This window comes from Neolamprologus multifasciatus, chromosome 16 (assembly GCF_963576455.1).
Source record: "Neolamprologus multifasciatus chromosome 16, fNeoMul1.2, whole genome shotgun sequence".
Taxonomy (NCBI): domain Eukaryota; kingdom Metazoa; phylum Chordata; class Actinopteri; order Cichliformes; family Cichlidae; genus Neolamprologus; species Neolamprologus multifasciatus.
In genome coordinates this window covers 7,568,600-7,596,346 of record NC_140454.1, presented here as the reverse complement: position 1 = coordinate 7,596,346, position 27,747 = coordinate 7,568,600, and the positions used below count along the sequence as shown (strand labels likewise).

The following is a 27,747-nucleotide window of genomic DNA, read 5'->3' as shown; positions in this document are numbered from 1 at the left end:
AGCATAAAATCTTATAGATCGCTTATAGAATTATGAAAAAAGTCAGTTATTGTCCGACTCTTTTATCTAAATAACTCGAGTTTGTTCCTTTGCACACAGAATTTGTGACCTTTGATAGTAAACCACTTCAATGTTACCACTATCGACTACATTTTAACCAGAAGTGAAGCATTCAAGATTTTAAATATTGATAGCAATGATCTGATATTTCCTCTACGAATGCTTTCCAGTGGCAGTGACAGAGAACGGGTGCACGGTTATCATTACCACCAATGGCCATAAAGAAAGCATATGGAACGTGAACCTGCACAGTCTCTCGAGCACTTGCTAAGCAACCAATCAAAAGCTAGAAACTGAGGCTTCGGTTTCTCTGTGTGCACTCATCTGCATCTTTCCATTGCCTTTCTATCTGATTCATCCACTTCTAAAATGTGCTTCACATTCAGTCTCAGCACATAAAGAGGAACTGCGGGTTTGGGAGGGATTGCAGTAGAAGAGACGCCTGCAGTACAGCAATATATCCATGAAAGCGGGTGTGAATTCCTTTGCAGGAACTTCAGTGAGTCAGTGATTCCTCTATGGAATGAATTTTTCTTGAGCTGAAAGAGATTTGTGAGCAGGGAAGGAGAAAAATGCTAAAAAAGCCTTTAGCAAAGATTGTGTTTGACAGTGAATCTCTGCCCTAGATTTGTTTAGATACCCCGTGCATACACATACACCCGCACTCATGTTTCCATTAGCAGCCGCGTGTGTTACGTCCATGTTGCATCAGTAGCAGCTTTGTGGTCATGAACAGCCTTTTACGTCATCCTGTGAGCTGGATTCCCCAGAGAAGTAAAGTTTGAATACTTTTATTTAAAGTCTCCTTTCACACTCTTCTTTTATTTAGTTTTGTTGCTGCACTGAGCTTCACTTTGCAGAGGTTGTAAGAAAAACTTTACTTCCACATCACTAAAACCATAACCCGTAATTTTCTCCACAAATTTGCTGTGGAAATAACTGCAAATACACTTTTAATGTCATTCCCAACCCATAAAACCCTGTAACATTTAAAGGGAAAAGGTCAGCAAGGTGTCCCACATGCAGTTAGCAAAATGACCATCACACTAAGCTAAATTCTGGCAGCCTTAACCCAATTTCCCTCGGGATGAATAAAGTATGATCAATCAATCAATCAATTTGGTGTTTCCAGTCACTCAGATCTCAAGGCTGAGTGTGTGTAGTATCGATCTGTTTCTTATAGTGTCTACTGCAAGACTTATTGATGTAATACCTCAGCGTATGAGTGTTTTTGTTAAACCTATATTTATGTGTACTGCTGTAGCTCCAGCAGAACCACCAAATCTGTGGTCTGGTTTCTAGTTTTAAATGTATACAATGAAATAAATGAAAGAATAAAATATTACCGAGGCACCACCATGCCTGGAAAACTACAGCCTACCCTAATTAAATACCCCAACTAAATATTTCCAACCCCTGATTTACTGTTTGTCCACTAATTGCTGTTTTCACAGTTTCCCCGGAGGGAAATCCAAGTTTTTTTTTTCAAACCTCTGTGGTCCAAAATGCAACTTTCAGAAACTTGAAACTGAAAATCTCCGGTGTCACACACTGGGATCCATGCTGTGATCAGCAGCTAAAACTTTATTTTGAAGTAGTATTTCTTAAACTGGTTGTTGAGTTTTGTGTGGGAAAAAAATCACACAAAAATGTCCATCATGGTCTTTGTACTATCCATGATTCTGTTTTTTTTTTCTTTCCTTTGTGTTGTTAATTTTTGGTTCCTCAGTTTTCTTCAGTTCTTGTTTCGCTACATATTTTTCAGTATCATGTTGCTTTTGTGGATCCGTCTTTGTCTCTCTCAATGTGTCGACGGTTATTTCCTGTTTTAGTTTTAAGCTTAGCTCCTCATGTGGTCAGGATACTTCTAAATAGTCCAAAAAAAGGCCTCTAACCACCATTTGGTAACCAGACTGTTACTTACTATATGACCTCAGTGGAAAACACTATGAGGTCAAGGAAAGTTGTGATGGAGAATTTACAGGGAAAAGAGAAGCATGGAGTAGAGAATTCATCTGCAAAATATCACTTCATTACAAAAGGATGAAATTTTAAAAAGTGGGAAGCTAAATACCCTAAAAAATGAAATGAAATGAAACTTGTTTCCTTACTTTTTCCTGCTGGAGTGTGTGAACGTTTAGACCCAAAACAAAACAACACAAGAGCAGAGATTACTAATGCAAACTGATCTACAGCAAAGCTTAAATACACAGTCGGTATATAACTCACAATGTGGATTTAGACAGCAGCAAGTGATAAGAAGTATTTTATTATAGTAACGTGTTCAAACTTAACTTGTATCAGCCTGTTGTTGAAAATTCAAAACGTGGAGCACTCCACTCCTCCACTTCTAAGCCACACTTTTGTGCAACCAGCCAACACAGCCTCTCACTTTAAAGATATCTCCCCTCCTCGAGCAGGGTTCAGCTGAACATTTCTTCCTGTTAAAAGGGAGTTTTTCCTTCCCCCTGTCACCAAGTGCTTGCTTATTTGGTGGTCATCTGATTGTTGAGGTTTTCGCTCTGTTAATGTAGGGTCTTTATCTCACAATAAAAAGTGCCTCGGAGAGACTGCTGTTGTGATTTGGTGCTATATAAATAAAACAACTGAATTAAACTGTGTTTTTAGTTTGCCCTAAACCTTTGCCACACAATTATCATTACAGACCTTATGTTTGTGATTGTGTGTGTGTGTGTGTGAGTGCGCTGTTTTCATTCTTTTTTTCTTTTTAGAAAAGAAGATATTTAGATATTTAAATAAGGAGAACAAGTACCCGTAACATTAATGGGAGTGCAATGCTAAATAACATTAACATTGTATTTTCTACCTGTCCAGCTTTGTGGTCTTTAAAAACACTCAGAAATGACAAAAATCCTCTTCAGTCCCCAGACGAACATCATGATCTCTTCCCTTTGCTCTAGTCAGAAGGATAATAAATATTTGTCACAGTCATTAACTTTGGATACTATATTTGAAAAAAGTAGCACCACTTAGGTCATGTTTTTTGCATTTTACCATATTTAATTACAATATGTAATGTGGCAGTGGAACATTTCAGTCTGCTGCCTTCTGTGAACAGCTTCTTTACACAATATAATGAAATAAATTAAGCAGAATGATTGAATTTCGATCCCTCACATCAGTCTTTGACAAATCAGCAATTTTTCTTTCTTTACTTCCATCATCTTCATGCGTTTTTCCTCAAATATTGTCCTTTCCTTCCTCTAACCCTCCTGTTTCCAGTGTCCGTGTCCTCGTCAGGGAGCACCTAACAGGCCTGGAGTGTTTTTACACTTAGTCACTCAGATTATTTCAAACTCCACATCAGTTTGCCTGTATGTATATTATTATTTTTTCAATTAAAAAATATCTGGCAGTAAGAAATAAATACGAACTCATGTTCACACACCAACCCCAAACTGTCACTCAGTAAACACTAGCATCCAGTAACAATGGAGGCTCACATTATTTACGGTAAATGTATCCAAGGTGTTTTCCGATGGTACCCAGGTGTGAAGTAGCACATGTCTGTTTGAAGATTTTTGGCCTGCTTATTCTCTGATCAGGAGTAGCAAAATCTAGGTCCTTATACTGCACGTAGTCTTCACGGATATAATCCCACAGGGTAGTCTGGCCTTAAAACTGTAAACTTCTAGCACTTTATAAGGTACTTTATCACTGATAGGTACAAATGGTCAATTCCAGATCATGTGACACAGACACATGATCTGTTCTAATCACAAATAGAGATTAGAACAGGCCACAGGTATTAAAGGTACCGGGCTGCAGTGGTTGGAGTTCCACAGGGTTCTGTGCTGGGATTAGTTTTATTTACATTATCACTATAGTTTGTCTCTTGTCCCATCTCTCTCTGCTCTTTCCCCTCACCGAGAATGTATTATTGTTGGGTCTTTACCTTACAGTATAAAAAGCATTGATGCTGTGATTTGGCACTGTATAAATAAAGCTTAATTGAAACTAATGCAATGAGCATACCTAAAGAATTCACAGTGTCAAACATGTTCTCACCATTATTTGTTCTCACATATGATATTTCTAACACACTATAGATCTCTTGTATGCTGACCTTTTAAATTGCTTTTACTTAAAAAATATTTCAGATACTCCTTTCTGCAGATATACTCTTTTTACAGAATGGGGGATTTACTGTATTCTGATAGTCTAGCAGAGTAAGTTAGTTGTGCAATGGCCGTCCTTTCATGTAATCTGTGGTGGTCACTGTGCACACAGACTTTTATTCCCTTACTTTAGCCTTAAAAGCAGCAAATCTTCTGAGGCAACACATAATTTGCACCCGAGTATAAATTCTGGGGAAAATTGCTTCCTTATGGACAAAGTCAGGGAATTGCCTGAAAGCTTGAAAACCCCAAATATGAATATAGAGAAAATGCAACACAAATAATGTTAGATATTGTTTCACCACCACATTCAGAAAGTAACACAAGATTACAATCAGCTGGCAGTAAAGATTAAATTAAAGGGCTCTGTATGTGTTTTTATTGAATGACAGATTTAGAGTTGGTGTACAAAGTTCTTTCCAAACCAGTAAGAGGAAGTGATCTATCTGTGGTCCCATCATGCCACAGCAAAAACTCCCTTGCACAGCCAGTTCTCGGACCAAGTAGGAGATGATTTATCTGCCAGGGAAATGAGGTTTGGCATCAAATCTTTTAACGTTCAACTTTGGTATAAATTTTTTTTAACTCTCTGTCTGTGATGTTTCGGTTGTTGCTGGATTTTTCAGACTCCAAACTGCACCGACAGCAAGACACCAAGGACCATGATTCACTTCAGAGGACAGACAGAGGGTGTGTCTTCAGCGCTGACCGACGATAGTCTATAACGCCCTGTTGCAGTTCACCGTGGTGACAATCTGCAGTGAGGAAAAGAAATGTTATTTCACCTGAACCCAGCATCCAGAGGTGAAATGTCTTTTGGGATTCTAAAAAAAAGAAATCCGTCGCTTTCACAGTTTCCAGTGTCTGCTTGAGTGAACGTCATCTGTTGTCTACTGCACTGCCGTGTGTCTGAAGAACATGCGCACACACACATGTGAATTAAAGGTCCGAGGCATTGTGCACGTCTGTTCACGTTGGTGTGTCTTCGCAGTGTGTGTGTGCGCCACTCCTGTGTCACGCTGAACTCAGTGTGTCAAAACCACAGAATTTCCATCTTTTTTCCAGAGTTGCACCGACGCCACTCAGCTCCTGCCTGAACATACTGGGCAGACGGACCATGAGCCGCTCCAGTTCCCCTGCAGATACCTGAACGACGACAGCAGAGAGGAAGAGAAATCAGACTGACACAGAACAAACTACAGGGGCTTTTATTCTTGATTTTCATATCATATTGGATATCACTTTGGTACTTTGGGTCTTATGAAAACACATTAGACCTACCTTGGATTTGTAGGTACAACCTTCACTAGATTAATTAAAAACCAAAGAAAATCTGATAATTTTTAGACACATTTTGTTGTTATATGGCAAATCTTTATCATCTGGCAACATCTAGGGCTGTATTATAAAGCTAACACTTAAGTGTCAAAAACTGTAGTTCCTCTATTGACCACTTGAGGCTCCAAAAAACTCAAACTTTATAGCCTGTTTCTATCTGATTTCTTGTGCTTTTTTCCTGATGTAGTGCCTTTGAGTGATCATTCCCTAATAACATTTATATTTACAATAATGGTTTACATAGCAGTGGGAAATACATCTGATTACAGTAGATATTTTTTTGAAAGGGCTGTAACTAAATTTAAGGATCTGCTTCCTCCACTGTTATCTTCCTCAGTGTCATATTCCAACACAGAGCCGCTATCTAAACTCAGGATGTCTTTACCTTACAATATAAAGCACCTTGAGGTGACTGTTGTCGTAATTTGATGCTATATAAATACGACTGAAATTAATTGAGAAAAGAAATGGATTGAAGTTTTGTGGCACTGTGACAAATGCAGCTTAGCTACCCTAAAGTAACCTGTTGGATAATTATCAGAATCATCTTTTATGTTTCTGTAATGGTTAATTCACTAATATGTGCAAGCTCTTTAGTCTACGTGACATTTATAATGCAAAAATATAATTTTCACTAATATAATTGAAATGTTTTACATATAAACAAGGAAAAAGCAGTTGTAAAGCACATTATTTTTATTTGTTAAGTTGGCAAGTTACAGTTATTTATATACAATTTCTGACAAATTAATTTTTATATAAATTATTATAGGTGTTATACTAAATTTGTTAAGCATTGTATGTGAGACTGTTGCCGAAGATGAATGAAATGAAAGTAAAACTGCTATGTGTGTGTTCTTTTGTGCCTTAGTATCAGCATGCTGCTTTGTGCTTTTGCTTGATACAAATATCTAAAAGCACTGACGCACCCATAGGCTTACTCTCGAGCAAAACCCAGAGAACTTCTTAGAAATGGCCAGTCCAATTCTAAGAAAGGTCACATAGATTATGCCTTTGCAATCCCTTGTTTGTTGCTCATGAGTATTTTGTGTATTACATACATTTTCTATGTCATGTGTTCTTTAATAGGGTTTAGTGAGAAATGTAGCTGAATGTTTCATGTTGTTTTTTAATGACATTTACCTTGGAGTCTAGTCTCTGTATGTACGACCACAGATACTCCAGGTTGGCCCCAAATGGATGGACATGGAGGAAGGTCGATATAATGCCTGCGGAGAAGAAGGGCCATTAGATAAACCCACGGTTCAGTGCAATGAAAATATGAGCATGGCAGCGATCTAACATCTCACTGGCAGAGATGATGAGTAAGTAAATCAAAGGTTAACAAAACTATAGAGAAACATCTAAACCTCAATTAAGGATGGAACAGTAAAAAAAAACCCAGCATATTTATATTACACACAATGCATACAAATATTTCAATGAGCATTCATTCTCATTTTCATTTGCAGATTTTACTTTACATTTGCTCAACATTTGGACAGAAACATTTGTCATTGGATTTCTGAATGCAGTATTTGTGAGGCAAATGTGGTCTTTGAAAACTGCAAGTGTGTATATTTAGTATTTATCATCAGTATTCATGAGTGCTTCAAGAACAGGCTTGGCAAACTAATAAAGCCAATGTGTGGCACACACACACACACACACACACACACACACACACACACACACACACACCTACACACACACACACACACACACACACACTGAGCTGACAAAGAAATAAGATCCACTAGAGTGACTATTAGATAAAAAGGTTCAGGCTCCAGCAGAGCAGCCAATCTGCATCCTCATGAAATGCTGCACAATAAACAAATGGCAGAGCAGCCCCATAAAAATGCTGGCCAGAGCAGAAACTGCTCTCAACTTGATTACTTCTGAGAGGTCCTGCAAAGGTAGGCAGTCATGCGGAGGGGGGGGGGGGGGGGGGGGGGGGGGGGGGGGGGGGGGGGGGGGGGGGGGGGGGGGGAGGGAGTGGATGATGGTGGGGGTTGGGTAAGGGTAAAGAAATAGAGTGGCGTCCCCTGGAGGATCCAGCACAGCCAATATTTATTTCCTTGATTTATGTGGCGAAACGCTTGCAATTACAGACGGGCCTAATTCAATTTCTTCCACCAGGCCTGCTCACATGGAACAGTGCCACAGAGAACTGTAGGCTGAAGGAGGGGCAGGGATGTGGGTGTGGGTGCACTAAAAAAGGAAGTTAAATTTCAAGCTTGCACCAAGGAAAGTGAACTCTAACTTAGAAAAAAACGACATAATCGACGAATGCAGTATGAAATTTGGGTCTAGGCTATTTCAATTGCAGGTTCAGATAAGTTTCATAATATTTACTCTGGATCCAAGTTATTTTTCAGGAAGACACCTGCTAATAGTACATTTACTGTCACGATATACAAGTGGTACAAATCTTTGTCTTCTTGTTTTAAAAGTAGCGCACAAAAAAAAAAAAAACCTGTTACTTCTTTAGATGAGTTAAATGAGTTAAAATGAACAAATCCAAACTACAACTGAGATATTTTCTACATGTATAAGATAGGGTTTACTGCTGATAACAGGCGACAAGCATACAAAGGAAAGTTTAGGTGCGGTTGGAGAAATTGGTGAAACTACAACATGTACGTGCGTGGTTCGTGGTGCAGCTGCAGAGGAGGCTGACACACCAGAGCTCCATCGGCTCATCATGCCTCCCCTGTATTGAAAGTGCCGGGACCTGAGGTGGTTGTTGTTGTGTGTAGGATGCAGCTGAAAAGCCTTCACAAAGCCCCACATTCAACTCTATTGAAAAATTTGTGGACAACGCTTAAAAGCTGGATTCATGGCAGGAAAGCAGTTAATTTAAACACAATTCTGCCAAGAGTGGACCAAAAAAACTGTTCAAGAAATCATTAAAAGCTCAAAATTACTGACATTCATGATGAGTGCTCGAAAACTTTTGACCATCGTATAGCTTCTACAGACAACACAAAAAGTAAGAAAAAACTATTTTTATGTATGACCTCTTATTCAAAAGAAAGGGAGTGCTGCAGCTGTATAACTGGAGTCTTAAAATGGTTTGAATGTTTAAAGTGTGAGGCTTGGCATTTCAAATAGTCCAGGACTAATTTATGAATCATGGCAATTTGTGGCTTCTGCATCTGTGTCTGCAGACAGTGATTCAAACAGTGGACACAAACGTGAACACAAGCTACAACTGAGTGTGTGTGTGTATCGAAATGTTCCACAAATGTGCAAAAGAAAGCATGCTGGCAAACCTTCTGATGGCTAAAAAAGCTCCTTTGTTTATTGTGTTTGGTTGGACTATTTGAACAAGTCAAGATATCAAAAGGTTCAACATACATGGATGACTTGCCTACCTTGCTTATCATTGTATTAAGAGTTGCATGTTACTTAGCAGTAATTGTGCAGCCTACCTCTGTCTGTCCCTTGTACAAATAAGACACCTTGCACACACACACATACACTTTCATACCCTGACCCACAGATAATTAAAAAAATTATATCAAATATATGATAATAAAATAATTAATATAATATTGGAGCTATTATATTTGTATTGTCAAAATGAAATGACATTAGTCTCATGAGCTACATTAGCAAAACTAGTTTACTGGCAACCGTTTGCTAAAAGGCCTCAGCCCATGGCTGTGGTGTCTCTCAGTCTCTGATACATCACATGCCAAAAAAAGGTCTCAGTTGTCTCCAGTAAAAGTAGAACAAAAAATATTAAATAAAGATTTCTATTTCTATTCTGTAAAACAACACTGTGCCCAATGTCCGTAGCTGCTACTGTCACGGCTGCTAGGTGCAGGGAGCAGCATTTGGTAAACTAGACCATCCAACACTTCCAGCCTTCGAAGGACAGCCTATGCAGATACACGTAAGGTCTTCGGGTTCACCTTAGCTAGCTAAACTAGACACAAGTCACTTCTGGTTCTAAAAAACCAAGATAGCGGTAACAACAATGCTGAACTCAAGAGTTTTGTCAGAGTCAGGGGACTTCATAATCTAAAGTCCTTCTACATAGAAGCCTTGCAACTGAGCAGCCATCTTGAGCTCTACTGGGTCAGCTACGTTGAACGTTATATAAATGAACTTCAGGTCCTTTGGTCACCCATACAAAAAGATTGCACGTATAGAATCTGACTTTGCAATTCTCCCGTAGATTTGAATTGTGGATTCTTTGTGTCTCTCCCGCAATGCCTCTGCTATAACCCACTCCCACTTAACTCAAGTTAGTCAGAAGGACAGTCAATGTGGAAGCATTCTCCCTGCAAGGCTCACCTGGTGACCTCCTATGCTGAAAGGCTGCACGGACCTGTGCTTGATTCTGCCCGGGACCATTTACTGTGTGTGACTCTCCCGACTTTACTCTCTACCCTATCCGGTAAAGGCAAATATGCCCAAGAACTATAAAACAGGGAGAATAGGTAGCATAACATTTCAAAATACTTCCACTCAGTGTTTTGATATGCAAATTAAAATGTTAAATGTAAATTCTATTGTCTTATTTGATTTTACCGTGTGAGAAAATGGGCAACGTGCCTTTAAAAATGTGTTTGTTTGATGAAAATCTCCCAGCAGCAGCAGCAGCAGCAGCAGGGGAGGAAGACAGAGAGCTGTGCCTCCTCGCTCCTTCATATTTGGATTTTCTTGGCGCCACTAAGAGAGATAAATGTGCTGCTGTTCCTCCCGCTCTGCTCTGCTGTGGACAAATACAGATCGTCCTGTGCTTTTCTCCACGCCGCTGCATGGTCTGTGGTAACACGAGGCTTTACAGAGGGAAACAAAGGCAGCAGAAATGAATTGAGTCCAGCTGCTGTATGGGGGCCCAACACAGAGTGAAATCCACGTCTCTGATTTTAGAAGAAGATAGAAACAGAAAGGAGCCACAGCAGGCTTTAGGCACTTTGTTTTTCTGTCTCTCCTGCAGAAGAAGGTTTGAGAGCTCTCCAAACTCTCAGACAGCAGACGCTATGTTTACGCTTAACACGGCAGCGGTGGTATGAGCTGAGACGAGTTAAGTGTCAAGCACTCTTGCGCACTCACGTTCAGTTATCTTTAATGCTCCGCTACCGAATACTCTCAGAACCGTGCTGTGCGCTGAACTTACAAAGTAATCAGGGTGCTGCTGTCCACACGTGTAGCTTGAATGAGCGTCACGGTCTGCGCAGTCTCTCTGGAAATTAAATTAGCCATGAAAGCTGTCAGTAAGTTCCAGTCAAAGACTTTCATAATCCATCTATGCACATAATCCACCTTGAGCTGTGTACTGGGAGAGTTTCTTGGAATGAGCAGAGGCTGGAAACAAATCACTCCGAGCAAGAATCAGCGCTCTCACACGTTCACCTCTGCTCACACAGCAGCCAAATTAGATTTACATCTTTCCTGGACTGAAAAGAGCCGAGGAGAAGACCGAGTCCTAACTGCTCTGTGGGTAAAAAGGTTTTTTATACCGGTGATTTCCACTGATAACGTAACGGAGAGGTAAGCAAGCTTTCATTTTGTTCCTTTCGTATGCCAGCTGAAATAACAAGAAGAAGGATATGGAAAAACTTCAGATTATAATATACACTGGAGATTAATTTTCTGACTGAAATCTCTCTTTTCCTTCCGCTGTCCAGCCTCTGCAGCGCAGAAGCCTCACGATCTGAGGTGAGAAAGAGTAAAGATTAAGCAGTGAGTGCTCTGAGAGCTTATTTGGCCACAGTTTTGCCTGTTGGGTACAACAGGACCATACTGTCAGTGAACGTCTGCGTTATTCCTGACACTGTTTGCTGGAACAAATAATTTAAAAAAAAAAACCCCCACAGATTTCAACCAAAAAATCAAAAGGGGTTTTATTTCAGTGTCGTCTCATCCATACCTCGATGCACTCTGTCACTTTGTACGCCACAACGTGTGCACATCTGTACACTTATAATATCGGTAACATCCCAGAAACATTAGTGGTAACACTTGTGTCCTTTTATATTTATGTTTATATTTATATCTATTTTTCTATACTTTATTTTATAGATAGCTTTATTGTCTGTTGCTATCACAAGTCAATTTCTGGGATTAACAAAGTTTCTCTGATTCCAATACAAAAACATTTTCCTTGATGAAAAAGCTCTGCACATAAATATGTACCTAAATTCGTTTTTGTGCGTGACTCAGATCCTTTAAAAAGCACAACAGAAGTATAAAATCCCACAAAATGGCCAAAATACTACCTGTGGAGTTAGAACTGCGACAGACTCATATTGTAACCTCAGAAGTAAACTAGTTTATTTAATAAAATACTGGGAGCTACAAGATATACTCGTCAGCCTCCTAGCAGACATATCTATGGTATCAAAATCCTACATCTCCATGTTATCCAAGTTATCACATTCACAAGATTTTCAGATTGACCACTGATGGCTGACATTACGGTCAAAGTCACTGAAATTCAAACTTACACCCATGGTATCAATTTGAAGTTCCTATGATTGCATTCACATATTTAGGGATCTATATATACAATAATACACATACAATAATATAGTACTAGAGTATACTATATTATACTATGCTACATATAGGGAGACTACACTAGATTAGCTTTTTCCAACCACTGTGCCGTGAGAAATGATCAGGTGTGCTGTGGAAGATTATCTGGCTCCACCTGATTAGTACTCTAAGCCAGGGGTGTTGAACTCCAGGCCTCGAGGGCCGGTGTCCTGCAGGTTTTAGCTTTCACCCTGGGTCAACACACCTGAATCAAATGATTAGTTCATTACCAGGCCTCTAGAGAACTTCAAGACATGTTGAGGAGGTAATTTAGCCATTTAAATCAGCTGTCTTGTATCAAGGTTACATCTAAAACCTGCAGGACACCGACCCTTGAGGCCTGGAGTTCGACACCTGTGCTCTAAGCGATCAGCGTGAGTAACTAGAAGAACAATTACATTCTCTTCCACTAGAGGGCAGTGCAACTACCTGATCTAATTAAATGGGTTGCCAACTGCCAGTAAAACAGAAGAAGACGAAGAAGAAATTGCATAATAGTCATGCTGTGAGACAATGCAGTGTGTATAGCAATAGCATGAGCGGTGGTCAGAAGAAAGGAAAAAAGGTACACTCGGGACAAACTGAACCAATTCTATGCTTGACCCAAATCTATGCTTGGTGCCTGAGGAAAAATGATCAACATGCTTTTTGTGCCATTTTCGTTTGGTGGTATAACTATGCTTGAGTGATTTTTTTCAAACTCAGACTAGTGCGTTTCAGCCATGTGTTATATAGCTAAACTGACAGCCAGTAATAGTAAGAAGCATTTACCAAGAAGCAGAGCCTCTTTTTCTGAAGTGATGACTCCTCTCGTGATAAGCTCGGTCCTCCGGTCTCTGCTGTGGTACAGAGAAGGAACACACCCGTTGATCCCCTGTGAAAACACATGTGTATGACAAAAGAGCCAAAACATAAGGGTACAAATACACTTTAACTACCAATTACTACATGAAGCTGATAACAGAGGGCTGGGAAACACCCGGAAATGAGTTAGCATTTTGCATTTGTGTTGTGTCCAGAACTGAATGTGTTTTGTTGAATAGTTTTTGGCGCGGTATTAACAATTACGCATTTGCAAGGGGCAAACTGAGAGAACAGAAGCTGCTGGGTGGCCCAACGTTTTCCCATCTGCCTTTATGCTTTCAAAAAATATCTAAATCATTTATCCTAAATCAGTTCATACATTCTACATTAATCCAAAAAGCACGAGGAACAACGCCACTGGCTTTCTGTTGAAACATTTGTTGGATCTCATTGAAATCAGCACTATATATTTGCGTGACACGGGTGCTGCATGCACTTCAACACACAAAGAGCACACAAACCCAAGCAAAACCTCATCATCAAAAGGCATCACAGTGTTGCACTCAGGAGGTCCAGACTTTCAGATAACAGTACAGTGAATGCAGATCGACTCAGAGTAGCATGATACAAATGTCCGTGTCCTCCTGACTTCAATCAGTGTACACTTCAGCAGCTTTGAGGCTAATAGTCCATCTCCCATGACACGTGTAGTATACAGACACTGTGTGTAAATGTGTACATACTGGGTCACTGAGAAGCAACAAAGTGCTGTGAGAGACAGCTGAGGACCAAAATAACAGACATGCTCTTCCTGTAACCTCTCCTGATTTCACTCGTGTGTCACTCTCATCAACTGTTTCCTTTGTTTGGGTCTTTAAAAGTTTTTTTTTAAAAAAGTGTGCTGATATTGTGTGAATCACAAACACAAGCATCAAATCTCTACTTTTCAAACTCTTGAACGGGGCCATGTTTGGCTTGAAAACCTGACAAAAATGTTGTTTTTAAAAAACAAAAACCCCAAAATTTTTCTGCCAGTCGACTTCAGCTCAGGCTTCAATTTTTACCTTTTCATGGAGCTCGCCGTTGGTCCCTTCCACAGTCTCCCCATTACTGCTCAGCAGCTGCAGAGACACACAGAGAGAAAACAGAAAGTGTTTGATGACTCGCAGTGAAACTCAGAGTTTGAAGAAAAAACATTTGTAACAAAGAGTCTGTTTTTTCTGCTCTTTTATAGATGGGTCTGTTAGAAGGACAGGCTGAAAATGGGCAGACTGTGAGACCATTGTATGGATACTCTGAAGAAACACTGTGCTGATAGCTGTTTGAGAATTATAAATGTATTTATCGTGCACAAATAGAGGCAAACTGGTCATTAGGTGTTATGGGAGGCTTTACAGAGAGCTGCCACAGAGACTTGGCTGATATTTCCTCTCATCTAACTCCCTCCTCTTCCCACGTTCTTCTAACTTTATCATCCAGAAAGTAACCCACTCAGCAGTGGACTGTTAAATGGGCTAGATAAGTACAAAAGCTAAAAAAAGACCTCAGATAAAATAAGTAAAAATTTTAAAAGGGGGCATTTAAATTGACCGTAATAAGTAGCGACAGATGAAAAACAGCAATATGGAGCAGACTGTGGTCCCCAGTTTCCAGCAAAGACCAGTAAAAGAAGTTGAAGGTAGCGATTTACACCCACAGTCATCTGTTATTAATACAGTCCTGGATTTGAAACCTTTTGTTTTCTAAGTATAAAATATGACTAAAGACACTTCTACATCCCCGGCACAACGCCATCGTATCTGCCTCCTTCAAACACGCAACATAACCTACAGCTGCTTCGACTCTGCGCTGCCAGTTATCCATCACAGAGCGCTCATCAGCAGAGCCCGGCAACCTTCTTCTCATTACTGCAGCCAAAACCGCACAATGACCACGTGAGCTCTCTTACCTTCAGCCAGCTGTCTTTACTCAACAGTTTCTGGGCAAAAGTCTGTCATGTTTTGGAGATTTGACGCTCTAAAAGGGACACAACTCATGTGCATGGGAAAAGTATGTGAGGATAATGTGGGCTAGGTGATTAATTTGCGGTTTGTGTGAGTCCAGCACAACGTCTGTGCAAGAGATATGCAGTGTAAACAAAGTATCTCCCAAAAACTGCATTAGCCATGCAGCTGCCACTGTTTCAGACTCCTCGTGTGAACTCTAAAGAGGTTTGGGCAATCCAGGCTGTCACTGCAAGGCAAGTTCCTCAGGTATGAAGCACCTGAAGCACCTACTTCATTTGGATTGTCTCAAAGACTTCCCCCACAAAATCTCCTGTGGTATACAGGTGCGAGCTGAAGTACAGATGAGCCTGGCAGCTGATTTACGTGCTGTTACCTCCGACCGGGCTTGTTCACCTCTGCCTACAGACTGGATTCATCTATGTGAAGCGTCTGTAAAACTTGGCAGTGAAATCACTACATAAAAAGTGTGTCTCCTCCTCCCCCAGGCCTCCTCTGTTCCCCCTGACAGCCCTTTTATTCCTGCAGAATGTATGCATCTATGAAGTCTTAGGTCAGCCTGCAGTAATGTTGCTGTGGGATGTGGCAAAGAACCATCGGATAGCCAAAATAAAATGTGTTTGTCTATACATACACTGCTCAAAAAATTTAAAGAAACACTTTGAAATCTCAGATCTCAATACCACAAAAATAATAGGTGTTCCTTTGGATTTAGGTCAGGTGAGTGTGGGGGTCAGTCAAGCCAACAGTCAGAAAAGATGAGGCGAGAACATCAAAGCAGCTGATTCGATGCCACCACAGATCCGATTGAGTTTCTTTGGTCATTCATAGTTCATCCTTCTTGTGAGTACCAAATAAACATTTTTGTGTTTCTGGAGATGTTTCAAATAAGTTGAAGCAGCCACAACAATCTGGTATTACTGGCTCAGCCTTACACCTCCCCATATCTCAGACTGTTGACCTTGACATATACTGTTGCTATGAGATGAGAGTGAAAGTGAAACTGACTGAAGTCCAGTTCTCAAAACCTCTAGACGTTACACTTGTAATGCTGTGGTTTCACATATATGTCCAAACAGAACTGCTGTGAGAGGGAATTATTGTGAAGGGGTGAGTGAGGCAGTGGTGTGAAGGTGCACCTGCCCCACTAAAAGTGAAGCATCATTAACTCCAGCGTTGTGTGCTCTGTGTAACATTCAGGAGTCCCACGGTTCAGTTCTTCGGTGTTTGTTGTGAGCTGTCAATGCTTAGCTAGGAGATAACGGTTAGTAAGTACACTAAAGTGAAAGGCCTTTAGCAGAGGAATAAATACTGTAACGTTGCTTTCGCTGTAAATAAATAAATAAATCGATATTTATAATTTCTAATGGGTAATACGCAGAGAGTATTTTGCAGTTTCTAACACTTGGTCCGCAGGTATTTATAAACCACACACGCCATCTTGGCCAGTCACCTCTCAGCTTGAGACCGCATAATAACATCCTGGCGGGGCTGTTGCCATAGCAGCACTCATGTCCTTCCAACCCCCTTCATCCCCTCCATGAATTTGAGCGTCTGTGTGTGTTGCAGCGTGCTTTTTCAGTATACCGCACATGAAAGAGCCACAACAGAGAGACTGGAAAATGCAGTTCATGAGAACATGAAGACTGAACGCTACAGCGGTGTTCTTGCTGTATTACTGCTGTGTTCTGTGTGAAATACCTGATTTAGAAAAGTGTGAAGCAGTCAAAGGACTTAATGGCATTAAGCCTGAAAAAGACAAACATGTCTGGTCATTGCTATGTAGACACAGGGCTGACTATAAGGAGTCCAAACAAAAGGAATCCAGTCAAGCGTAACAGAGTTGTACATCATCTGTTTATGTCCCTGGAATGTCTTACTACTTTATTTTCTAAAAATTACCTTAACTGCAGCCCTGATTAAGATAAGGAGAAGAGGGAGGATGGATGCATGGATGACTACTTTAAATTTGGTTGCCAGTAATGGAGGGTGAATACTAATTGGGGCACACCTTGTCTCTGAGGCTGAGTACCTCCCCCTCCAGGTAGCGGTGCTCCTCTCTTGCCTGCTCCAGCTCAGTTTCCTTGCTCGATAGCTTCTCTTGCAGGTTCAGAAGTTGCTGGAAGACAAGCACAGATACACATTTAACTTAACAATATCAATTTAATAATCACAGGTACCTCCCAGGTACCTCTAAATAACAAGATTGGACACCGCAATATATACTGGGGCTGATATATATTGCGGTGTCAAATCTTGTTATTTAGAGGTACCGGGGAGGTCATCAAATGTCATCTTTATGGGAGAAAAAGTTAATGGAAAACTTTAAGTTCAAGGGGTCTGAGTGCCTACAAAGCACCTGGCTCTCACATTTCCAACTGAGTTGCAGCTGTGCAGCTCAAAATGCAGTGGTCAAACATAAGGCCCAGGGGCCAGAATCACCCTGTTAAAGAACAGACGCTGCTGGAAAATGTAATGAAAAGCATCAATTTTGGACTTTTAAATATATTTCACATTTTTCCACTGTCTACTCTAGAGGCTGTGTCCACAGTGAAAAAAAGAAGAAGTGATTATTGAATTTTCTGTTGCATAATTACAGTGCAGTCTGGCCAATGAGGTACCAGAGCGCTTTCTGTAGTTTTTTACATTTATGTCTTACAGTTTAAGCCCAAAGCTGACAGACGCCTTTCATTTACCACAGCAGGGTCTCTTTATCGTGTAGAAATATTGAGACATACTGTTGAAATTGCACTGCTTGTTTTTACATCAATATATCTCAGGGATAAAAATGTGCAGTTAAAGTTCTTTACACTGACAGAGGGGGGAGTTTTACTGGTCAAAGTTCGCTTTATGTGGCCCCCAGTGAAAAATGAATTGACATCACTGCTATGGAGTAAATTTCTGGCTTCTGTGAGGCGACTGCTGTTGTTATTTGGCGTCATGTAAATAAACCTGAAAACTAAAACTGGCATCAGGACATATTTAGATGTGCAGTCTTACTGCAGGAGAAACTGTTTTGTGACTTTGCTGTTCACAGCTCTGCATTTCCAGGATGACTTCAGAGAGTTTCAGGTTAACATTAGCTTGTTTTTCAGTTGCTTGAAGGTTTGCTGGTTAAAGTCATTAATTTGAACATGGAGGAAAAAGGAAATGATGTTTACTTCTACTAAATAAAAGAAAGCCAAGATGCCAAGAAGCTGTAGGACGTCTTGCTTCATGTCTTAGAAGATGAGAAAACAGAACTTTGACTTGGCTGTCAGTGAGTGCTGTGAGAGGTTTTTATCTGCCTGCTCCCTTTACCTACACTCAACACTTTGTCATCTTATTATTCTCCTAGTGCTGAAACCACTTTTATTCTGATTTTAGTCTTTTTATCACAATAAGATGTTTATTATTTAAATGAACCGACTGTTTCATTCATCGTGTGCGCGTTCATATTTTTTGCATGATGCGAAGTCATCTTAACGCTGTGATGAAGTATATGAAGCAAAGCACTGATTTTGTTTGTCACAGCTGATCATCTGCACTGAGGGGGAATAAAAAAAACAACGCCGCATGACAAATGAGAAGCGAGTTTCCACTCACCCTACTAAGAAGTCAAGTAAGCAGCACGTTTACAATGAGCCAACAGGGCAGTGTGTGGGTGTGTGTCTATATGATGGTGGTTGTCTCCAATGTGCCTCATTTTATCAGCGCTGTCAGTTTAGATTGAGAAAGACAGGAAGTCAAGTTAAATCAGGCTAACTCGTGGCAAACGAGCTGCGTGCTCTGACACAGCTTACTGTGCTCCATGAAAAAAGTAGAGTGAGGAATAGTGGGAGAACTCCGCAGAGGAAAACACTGTTTGGTTGTTGGTTTTTCTGTGTTTGCTTGTGTATGCTACGCTTCCTGCTCTTTTCTGATCAAAAAAAAAAATGCTTTGTTGCAAACACTAAAAAGACTTGAGCTCATGGGTTTCATTATTCAAGTCATTTTTAAAGACACATTCCTCAGATTTTAAGTAGCTGGTCTGTATCAGCTGAATTCTGGAGAAGAAGAAAAAAAAAGACGTGCCCACTTTTTTCTCCCAGTGGCTCTAATCCTCTTCTGCAGCTGCTCCTTTAAAGGTCACAACAGTGGTTGATCTGCATCCATCTCACCCTATCCTGAGCATCCTCCTTTGTCACCCTCCACCAGCTCCATCTTCAGCATCCTTTGGCCAGAATATCTAGCACCCCTCCTCTGCACATGTCCAAACCATCTCAGCCTTGAGTCCCTGACTTTGTTTCCATACTTAAGCTGTCCTTCTCATGTACTCACTTCTAATCATGTCCCACAATGAAAATCTTAACATTTTTAGTTCTGCGTCCTGCATTTTTTAGTCAGTGCCATCATCTCCAGAGCATACATCAGGGGTCCCCAATCCCAGTCCACGAGGGCCGGTGTCCCTGCAGGTTTTAGATGTGTCCTTGATCCATCACAGCTGATTTAAATGGATAAATTACCTTCTCAACATGTCTTGAAGTTGCCTGGCCATGTGATTCAGGTGTGTTGACCCAGGGTGAGATCTAAAACCTGCAGGGACACCGGCCCTCGTGGACTGGGATTGGGGATCCCTGGCATACATCATAACAGATCTAACTACCATCTGCTAAACCAGGGGTGTTGAACTCCAGGCCTCGAAAGCCGGTATCCTGCAGGTTTTAGATATCACCCGGGGTCAACACACCTGAATCACATGATTAGCTCATTACCAGGCCTCTGGAGAACTTCAAGACATGTTGGCTGTATCCCAATTCAGGGTCTGCAGCCTTAAAGTACGCAGCCTTAACGGTCCACAAGGGCCGCGTACTCAAAGACCGCTAAGGCCGGAAGTGCGAGGCTTGTGAAATGGGACGGTCTAGCCTCCGTCGCGCTGCCCAGGTTGCCTAGCAACCATGATACTGACAGCTGGAAACGTTTCATACAGCTTTGTTTGACAGAAATGAAGGAGAAAATCTTTTGTTCATTTGTTTGTTTGTTTCTACATGAGCTTTGATCATTCTCTGTAAGATTAAGCTCAGCTATTGAACGGCGTATATTTTAAAGTAAAGGCTTTAAAACCAAGTTTTAACAAGACAAACGTCACTAATGTCACATAACTTTGCCGACATGTGACCAACAGTAATGTTTTAATGTTCCTCATTATTAAACATTTGCACATAAATAAGTGACATAATATTCAGTGCTTAATTTTCACAGTTCAATTTTCGGCTGCTCCGCTTCTTCGTCTGCTGCAAAATTATCCACACCGACTGCCGCGCTATGAATTGTGGGATATGTTGGGCCACGAAGTCTACATTGCTACAGCCTTAAAATTCAGGGAAATGAAGGATGCATTTGAAGGCCGCATTTCGAGCAGCCTTTGAATTGGGACAGCCTTAGGCGCGCCACTGTGACGTAATCGGCCTTAAAATGCGGCCTTTAAGGCTGCAGACCCTGAATTGGGATACAGCCGTTGAGAAGGTAATCTGGCATTTAAATCAGCTGTGATGGATCACAGCTTGGAGTTCGACACCTTTGTCCAGCCTCTCTTCTTCTCTCCTGTTGTCCGATGCTTTGGATGGTTGACCCCAGGTCAAGTTTCACTACCATCTAGTCCTTGCACTGTTATACCTATCTGTGTTAAGATTCCTCTGAAATCTTAACCCCCCCCCCCCCCCCCCCCCCAAAAAAACAAAAAAACAAAACAAATTCCTATACCCGTTTATTGAATCAATCATTCTTTTAGCAAAACCTTACATGATTTATTAACTGTTTTTATAAAACAATAAACATGTTTTCAACGTTGATGCTTAACAGTAATCACAGTTGGCAGAAGTTAAACATGGTTAGAGAGCAGATGTAACTCATAATTGTTTGCACTTGTTGGATAATGATGTGATTGTATGCTGGTTCAGAGTGTACAGCCAGGAAGGGCTGATGTGGATGGAAACAATGTGAGAGGCAGAGGAGGAAGACTGCACATAAAAGGTGTTGGAAGAGAAGGCAAAGGAGGAGGTGGAAGGGGACGAGCAGGAGCAAACATTTCACATGAAATTTGAGGAACTGAGTCAAGGATTTTTTTTAACTACTTGCAATTTCTTTGGAATTTGAAAGCAATCACACGCGAGGGAGGTTAATGAGTTAAATGTCAACACTGTTTTCAAACTATTTTGATGGAGAAGTTAACGAATGTTAAGTAGTTTTATTAGCTGTAAAGGCTGCTTGTGCGATCTGAACACAGTTTGGTTACGAACACAGAAAAAGCTTTGATGTGCATATTTGCAGCATTTTGGGATTATAGCTTGAAAATTGGGCTTTGAGAAATATGTGGAAAGTTTTCAGCAAATGTGTCATAGCAATGATGAAAAACTGCGAGACAGCCCTAGAGAGACTATTAAATATCCTAAATAGCTTAATAAGACGCTAAAAGACTAGATAGAAAGTTAGCCGCAATCATTCACTTTATCTTAAAGGAAAGATTTTAGGGGCTATCCCAGCTGTCATACGCTGTCTTTGGACTCTGGGAGAAAGCCAGAGTACCTGGACAAAACCCAGACAGGCACGGGAAGAGCAGACTCAAACCCGGGACCGCCGCACCACTGTGGTTTCTCCCAAAAGCAGAATTCAAGTAAAATATCATCTAAAATCCGTATTTGCCGATTATCAAGAGGATCTGTAACCTGTAACTACTCAAATTAAGAAAAGCAGTTTTTGTTAGACAGATAAACAATTTATTTTCTTACTAACGAATAGTTTCCTTCTTTTTTCTTAAAAAATACAAATAGAGAGCATCTGCCCCGGAGGCCTGTTTTAGAAGGTTGCCGTGGAACATTTAATGAGGAATCTGCAGAAGCAGCAGCGAGAGTAACACAAACTGTTGTCTTCAGTTCTGCTGCATCAAAATTCAGAGAAATTTTTAGAACAGGTTCAGCAGCACCAGTGTTCATTTCTTCATTATTATAGGCCATTATTCATTCACTAATTTACAGTATTGATTAAGTAGAAGTGAAATTGGGAATCACTCTGACCTGGTGACGGTAACAAGAAATCTTACTGTAATACATTCTTCCAAGTGTTATTGAACCATTATGGCCAACACTGTTTATTTTGTCCTCGTGGTTGTGGAGGTCTTAATGATTGAACACGGGGATGCTCCTCTGTTTGCTTTTATAAACAGCCTAGGGTTTAAGCAGCGAATACATGTTTTCAATTTAGAGCAAAAGTCTTCCAATAGAAGGCATAAAAAAGATATTTAAAAGCAAAACTGAACAGCCATAAATGGCAGATTACATATTATTGCAATAAATTCCATGAAAGGTGTGACTCAAAGTTATGTAAATTTTGACTATCAGCAGAGATCAGAGGGATTTCCTAAGCTAAAAGTACGATTAAAAGGATTATAGTCACTTCTGAGAACCATGAAAATGCGATGTGCAGGCAGACAAACAAACCTGCTGCATGCTGTGCATGCTCTGCTGCAGCAGCTGGATCTGAGCCTCTGGGCTGTGAGGGTGTGTGTGCGAGTGATCGTCTTCTGGGCGGCTGGTTCTGCTCTGCTCCTTCCTCAGGAGCTCCACCTCGTTCCTGTAGGCATCCAGCTGCCAGCGCAGGGAGTCGTTCTCCTCCTTCAGAGAGGCCTGAGTCTGATCACACACTCCTGCGGGAGGAGAAACGGAAGAAAGGCAGGATCCGGAAAGGTGAGGGAGGAAAGGGAGGGGATGAGAGTAGGAAAATAAGAAACAAGTGGATGAGAAAGACAAAAAGGAGAGAGAAAGAAACAATGGAAAGGGAAGAGAGAGGCCTTGTGTTGTAAAAAACCCCAAAAATGAACATGAGCATCTCATTCAGGGTCCACATCAGTGATGTCCCCACAACTTTATCCTGCTTTTGTTTGTTTTTATAATTGAAGGGTTATATGAACAGCAGATTTAATGCTGCACAGGCTGCAAAGTCTCTTGTCAGAAATTTCTTTTTAAAGGCTGGTTTAAATAAAAACTGCCTTTACACGTGTTCGAGTCAACCCAGCTTGAGCTATTCTGTTTGCTGCACAGGATTTTGTGACTTTTGGCACGTTTTCATCATCCATCATCATCTCTAGCCGGAGGCCTCAAATTCACACCTTTAGTCATTTAATGTGTGATTTGAAAGGTGATATTATTACCATTTTCCTCAGTGCGCATCTTCTTGCAAGGACTTTCATCCGACTCGTCATCGGACATCTCCATCTCCTCTTCCCGTCTGATGCCCATGATCTCTTCGCTGTGGGCGTTCCTCAGCTCCTAAAACATTACAGCCAGCAGAGACACAGAGCAACAGCGGTCCTCAGCTCACTCGTGAAGAAATGGGATGTCCTGTTAGCAATTACATCACACGCATGCTGTTACAAGTATTAGTAGTAGCGTATTTGTAACAAGTTGGGGCAGAACGGTTGTGTTTGCGGTCTAAAAGGTTTCCAAACATTCTTAGAAGTTAACTGTGTCAACTCAATGCATTCTTCTCTGTTCCATGGTTACAGTTCTATGCATCTGCCACAGATGTACAAACAGATTGCTTTGATGCTAACTTTAAAAAATGACTTTACAACAAACTCTCAGCCACCTCTGAAGTTATAAGAAGCTTCTTTTATGTACTGAAACACTTCCAAACTTTGAGCTGGTGTAGTTTGATGCACTTCCTTTGGGCTTTAAATTCACAATAAAACCAGGATTAAAAACAAACAAACCACCCAATAAAGACATACTCTAATAAATAAGAGTGTGTGTGCTTTTCCTATTTTAAGTGTGAGGCTATGTCTAGTATTCTCGATGTGTAGCTCACTCAGTCACTCATGTATCCTGTTGTTTTATTGGTTCTAAGCCTCTGAGTTTAACATGCTTTTTACAGCACAGAACAGCCAGTGTCAATTATACCACTTTGTTTTATATTATTTTATACTTTAATTATTACAACAGTATGTTGTTGTTAACCGGCAATAATACATATGAATGTCATTCAATAACAACTGTGGGTGAATTTAATCTGTGGCTCTCTTCCCCAGCATGTCTTTGTCCTGTCCTCCTCCCCTCACCCCCAACCAGGCAGATGGTTGCCCCTCCCCCTCTAGCAGATCCAGGGTCTGCTGGAGGGGGAGGGGAGGCCATCTATCCTGTTTCCTCCTTAAAAGGGAGTTTCTCCTTCCCACTGTCGCCAAAACGCTTGCTCAAAGGGGGTCATATGGTTGTTGGGGTTTCCTTCTCTGTATTATTGTAGGGTCTTTACTATATTAAGTGCCTTAAATTGATTTGAATTGAATTGAACTGAATTTTTTACCAAAAAGCGTCCATTCAGATATCGGAAAGGGTTAAAGTTGGATTTTGGCTGCGCTGATGCGTGGCACCGTGGTGGCTACATCCAGTTTCTGGTGGCAACTCAGCCGTCACATTGTTGCAATAAAAACATTTTGCGGCCTACCTCCCAGCTCCATTGTCATCATTCCCATTGCTTTCATGAACTAATCATTCATCAAGCGAAGCGCATACGCACGAGGTGTAATAGACTGAGAGCCTTTTGCCTGCGTGTCATATTATCTTTCACTTCTGCAGAAGCTGCCTGTGAATCAGATCTCTGCCATTTTCACCCATATTCATTAGCTTTTCATTTGTGGGCTGTGATTTCACAGACCATTTCCTAACAGAATAATATCCATCTCCACTGAGGAAAAATGTGCCGCCTGCTTCCAAACAGTTAGCAGAGACACTCCTGTTGTTGTAGAAATATGGATTCATATAGACTTACCATGAACGGTAGCCATTAAAGGAAGATCTCTCAAGGGGACTGAATCTTACTATAGATGAGTGAGAGCCTGTGGAATTCAATACCTCTTACCCAAAATATTAACTGTGGTGACACCAATGCTTCAGTCAAGACCCTTGTGTGTCATACAGTATTCGCTTTGGCTACCCAAAATATAAAATGCCAAAATAAAGATAAATGAAAGAATACAAACATGCTAAGAGGATGCCTTTCATTATTCGCTTTTCAACCTGGACCAAATCACAGCATCCATCCATCCGCCTATTCATCCATCTGCCTATCCAGCCATCCATCCGCCTATTCATCCATCCATCCATCCATCCATCCATCCATCCGCCTATTCATCCATCTGCCTATCCAGCCATCCATCCGCCTATTCATCCATCCATCCATCCATCCATCCGTACATCCATCCGTACATCCATCCATCCATCCATCTTCCGTTTACCAAGTTCAGGGTTGCGGGGGACTGGAGCCTAACCTAGCTCTCACAGGGTGAGACTGGTTCAATTAGTGTTGTTTAATAAAGACAAGATGATGTAAATAAAATATCTCTAGTTCACGCTCAAATGAAAAGACAAAACAAGCAAACAAAAAAGTATAATAGAAGTATTATTTTTTTTCTGCTTTATGTATTAATGCCAGCAAAGTTTCCATATGACTGCACAAGGATCTGAAGTGTTCATCAAACCAGTGGAGTGAAAGCTTCCGACAGTGAAGTGCTTTTTATCCTTTAGGTCATTTATTGGACTTTGCTTTGTTTTCCACGTCCCTCAGCTCCTTTTGGTGTTAGTCTTAGGTTTTATTTTAGGTCTACAACTGAAAAATAAAATATTGGCAAATGCACTGGCACTTACATGACACCTGTCTATTGAATTTAAGTACTACAATTCACCCACTCACACACATTCATACAGTGCTTTTATCTCTATCTAAGCACATGTGCATAACATTCACACACGCTCACTTGCTGATGGATGCATCAGGGGAAACTCAGGGTTCAATATCTTGCACAGGGATACTTTGACAGATGGACAAGAGGAGCCAGGGATCCACCCACCAACCTTCTGATAGGTAGACGACCCACTCTAACACCTGAATGTGCAATCTCAAAGCTTGGAAATGCTTAGAAATCATCCTTTGAAATTGTGTGCTGGAGCTGAAACACAAAAACTAACAAAAACACCCTTTGTCCCTTTGTGATTTGAAATAAAATACACAAATTCAAGTACATTTCACTTTTATCCTTTCTTCGATCACTTTCCATTTCTGCATTCTAAGTTGGTGTATTCAACCCCCTCACCCCCACAGAACAACAAACCCACAACCTCCACGTGCGCCAACAGGCTTCTCCACGTCTGAATCCTCTGTGGTGCTGCCGCGTGAACGGGTCTTCCCTCTTTCGCGTGCAGCATTCTCGTCTTCGTACTTGTTTTCTAGATTTGACTTGGGATAAATAATTGATTTGAGACTTAACCCTGGAAAGCAGTGTTGCCATAGCAGCGTCTCACACTTTCGAGGAGGCATCAGATCTTTGCTTTACATTGGGGCTGCAGGGATAAAGGGAGGCCCGGGCGATCAGAGGCTGCTGTCTGCCCGTCTGTCTGTCTGTGAGGGCGAAGCATCCAGCAAAACAACAACCCAGACACTGAATACAACAAATCCTACGGGACTGTGTGTCAATCCCCAGCTCTCTCCTGGGGACTCAAAAGTGACAGCAGAGAAGAAAGCAGTGAGCCAGGGTGGGAGGAGAAAACAGAAAAAAAACAAACAAAGGTATACCAACCTCACACTGCTTGCGCCAAATGTCTATGTTCTTGCGCTGTGCTTTTGAGAAATGGTCCCATGCCTTTTGCCGGGTGGCAGCGGTGAAAACGGCGGTGATCTGCTCGACTTTGGGGTGAACGGGGAGGAGGAAGAGGAAGAGGAGGGAGGGTCAAGACAAAACAAGCCGTTTATGTAGCGTTGTAGCACTGACTGAGGCTCGTACAGCAGACAGAGGAGAGACCGTGGACATGCACCGACCACAAGCGGCAGGCCACGAAGGTCTTTCGTGTTAAAGGAACAGTTTACTCCAAAAATGAAGTCTGTGACATCATTTGCTCAAGTCAACCTCCAGGAAGGTTTATGCTCTATTTGTCTTTATCAAATGATATTTTTTTTTTGCCTCTTGGTTCTTTCATATCAGCCCAAACAGCTTCCAGAGATGTTCCTCACTGCTATCAAGGGCTCAGATGAAATGCTACCATATTTCAGAAAGCAATAAGAAAAACTAATCAAAATCAACCACAACTGCCTTCGTGCAAAATCTCAAATATTACTTTACTGGATTCCAATTTATACTTTTGAACTCCTGACTCAGTGAGCAGATGATGACAGGACGACTGTACTTGGAGTAAAGTGCTCCTTTAAAGAAAGACTTTTATCTGAAGAATAAATGTATAAGCATAAGAATAAATTTCAAAATAAATAAAAAAAAAACATTCAAGTCTTATTATTACATGACTTTGGAGTAAATTAACAGGGAGTTATGCTTAAAGATGAAGACCTAATAAAAATCTTCTTTGCCATGAGAAAGATGAAAAACAAAATGCTCTAAATGCACTGAATTTTTATCCTCCACCTTCATGTAAGAGATTGTTGGAAACAAGAACTCGGGCATGCTAATTAAACTAAAGTGAATAACACTGATTATTTCAGTACAGCGTTCTGCTGTTGCCTTGAAACATAACGTCTGCTACTGTTGCGGACCGACCAGTCCAACCACAGCAAATGCCCTCCCAAATGTCAGCTGCCTTTCCCGGCAGGACAATGTGCCAAGGAAGGAATACTTTGAGATTTTCACAACCTGGATTGGGAGAAATTGCTCCAGATTCACTGGAGCTAGCCTGCTTCATGGAGGCCCAAACAAGCAGAACACAAAGGTTCAGCTGCTGTAATCCTGTGCGAGCCACAGCGGGATACCCCCTGAGGTTCTCTATCACAGCCCTGATGAGTCTGAGCTGTTTTGGTGATGTGATGGGGATGTAGCGTTAGGCAGGTGGCTTTAA

General features: G+C 41.1%; 1 protein-coding gene across 4 annotated transcripts in view; it reads right to left on the bottom strand.

Annotated features, from left to right (window-relative positions):
• Positions 1–4,149: 4,149 nt before the first annotated feature.
• The window catches only part of enox1 (ecto-NOX disulfide-thiol exchanger 1), a 131,279-nt gene continuing 107,681 nt past the window's right edge, over positions 4,150–27,747 (bottom strand). For all 4 annotated transcript variants that reach the window (XM_085136539.1, XM_085136537.1, XM_085136536.1 and 1 more), the window contains 8 exons: positions 26,484–26,590; positions 23,067–23,184; positions 22,357–22,562; positions 16,914–17,021; positions 13,964–14,020; positions 12,867–12,969; positions 6,681–6,766; positions 4,150–5,345 (listed from right to left, as the gene is read on the bottom strand). In XM_085136539.1, coding sequence (XP_084992665.1) covers positions 5,214–5,345; positions 6,681–6,766; positions 12,867–12,969; positions 13,964–14,020; positions 16,914–17,021; positions 22,357–22,562; positions 23,067–23,184; positions 26,484–26,590 — 917 coding nt within the window. In that variant the 3' untranslated portion in view covers positions 4,150–5,213. The remainder of the gene's footprint in view (positions 5,346–6,680; positions 6,767–12,866; positions 12,970–13,963; positions 14,021–16,913; positions 17,022–22,356; positions 22,563–23,066; positions 23,185–26,483; positions 26,591–27,747) is intronic.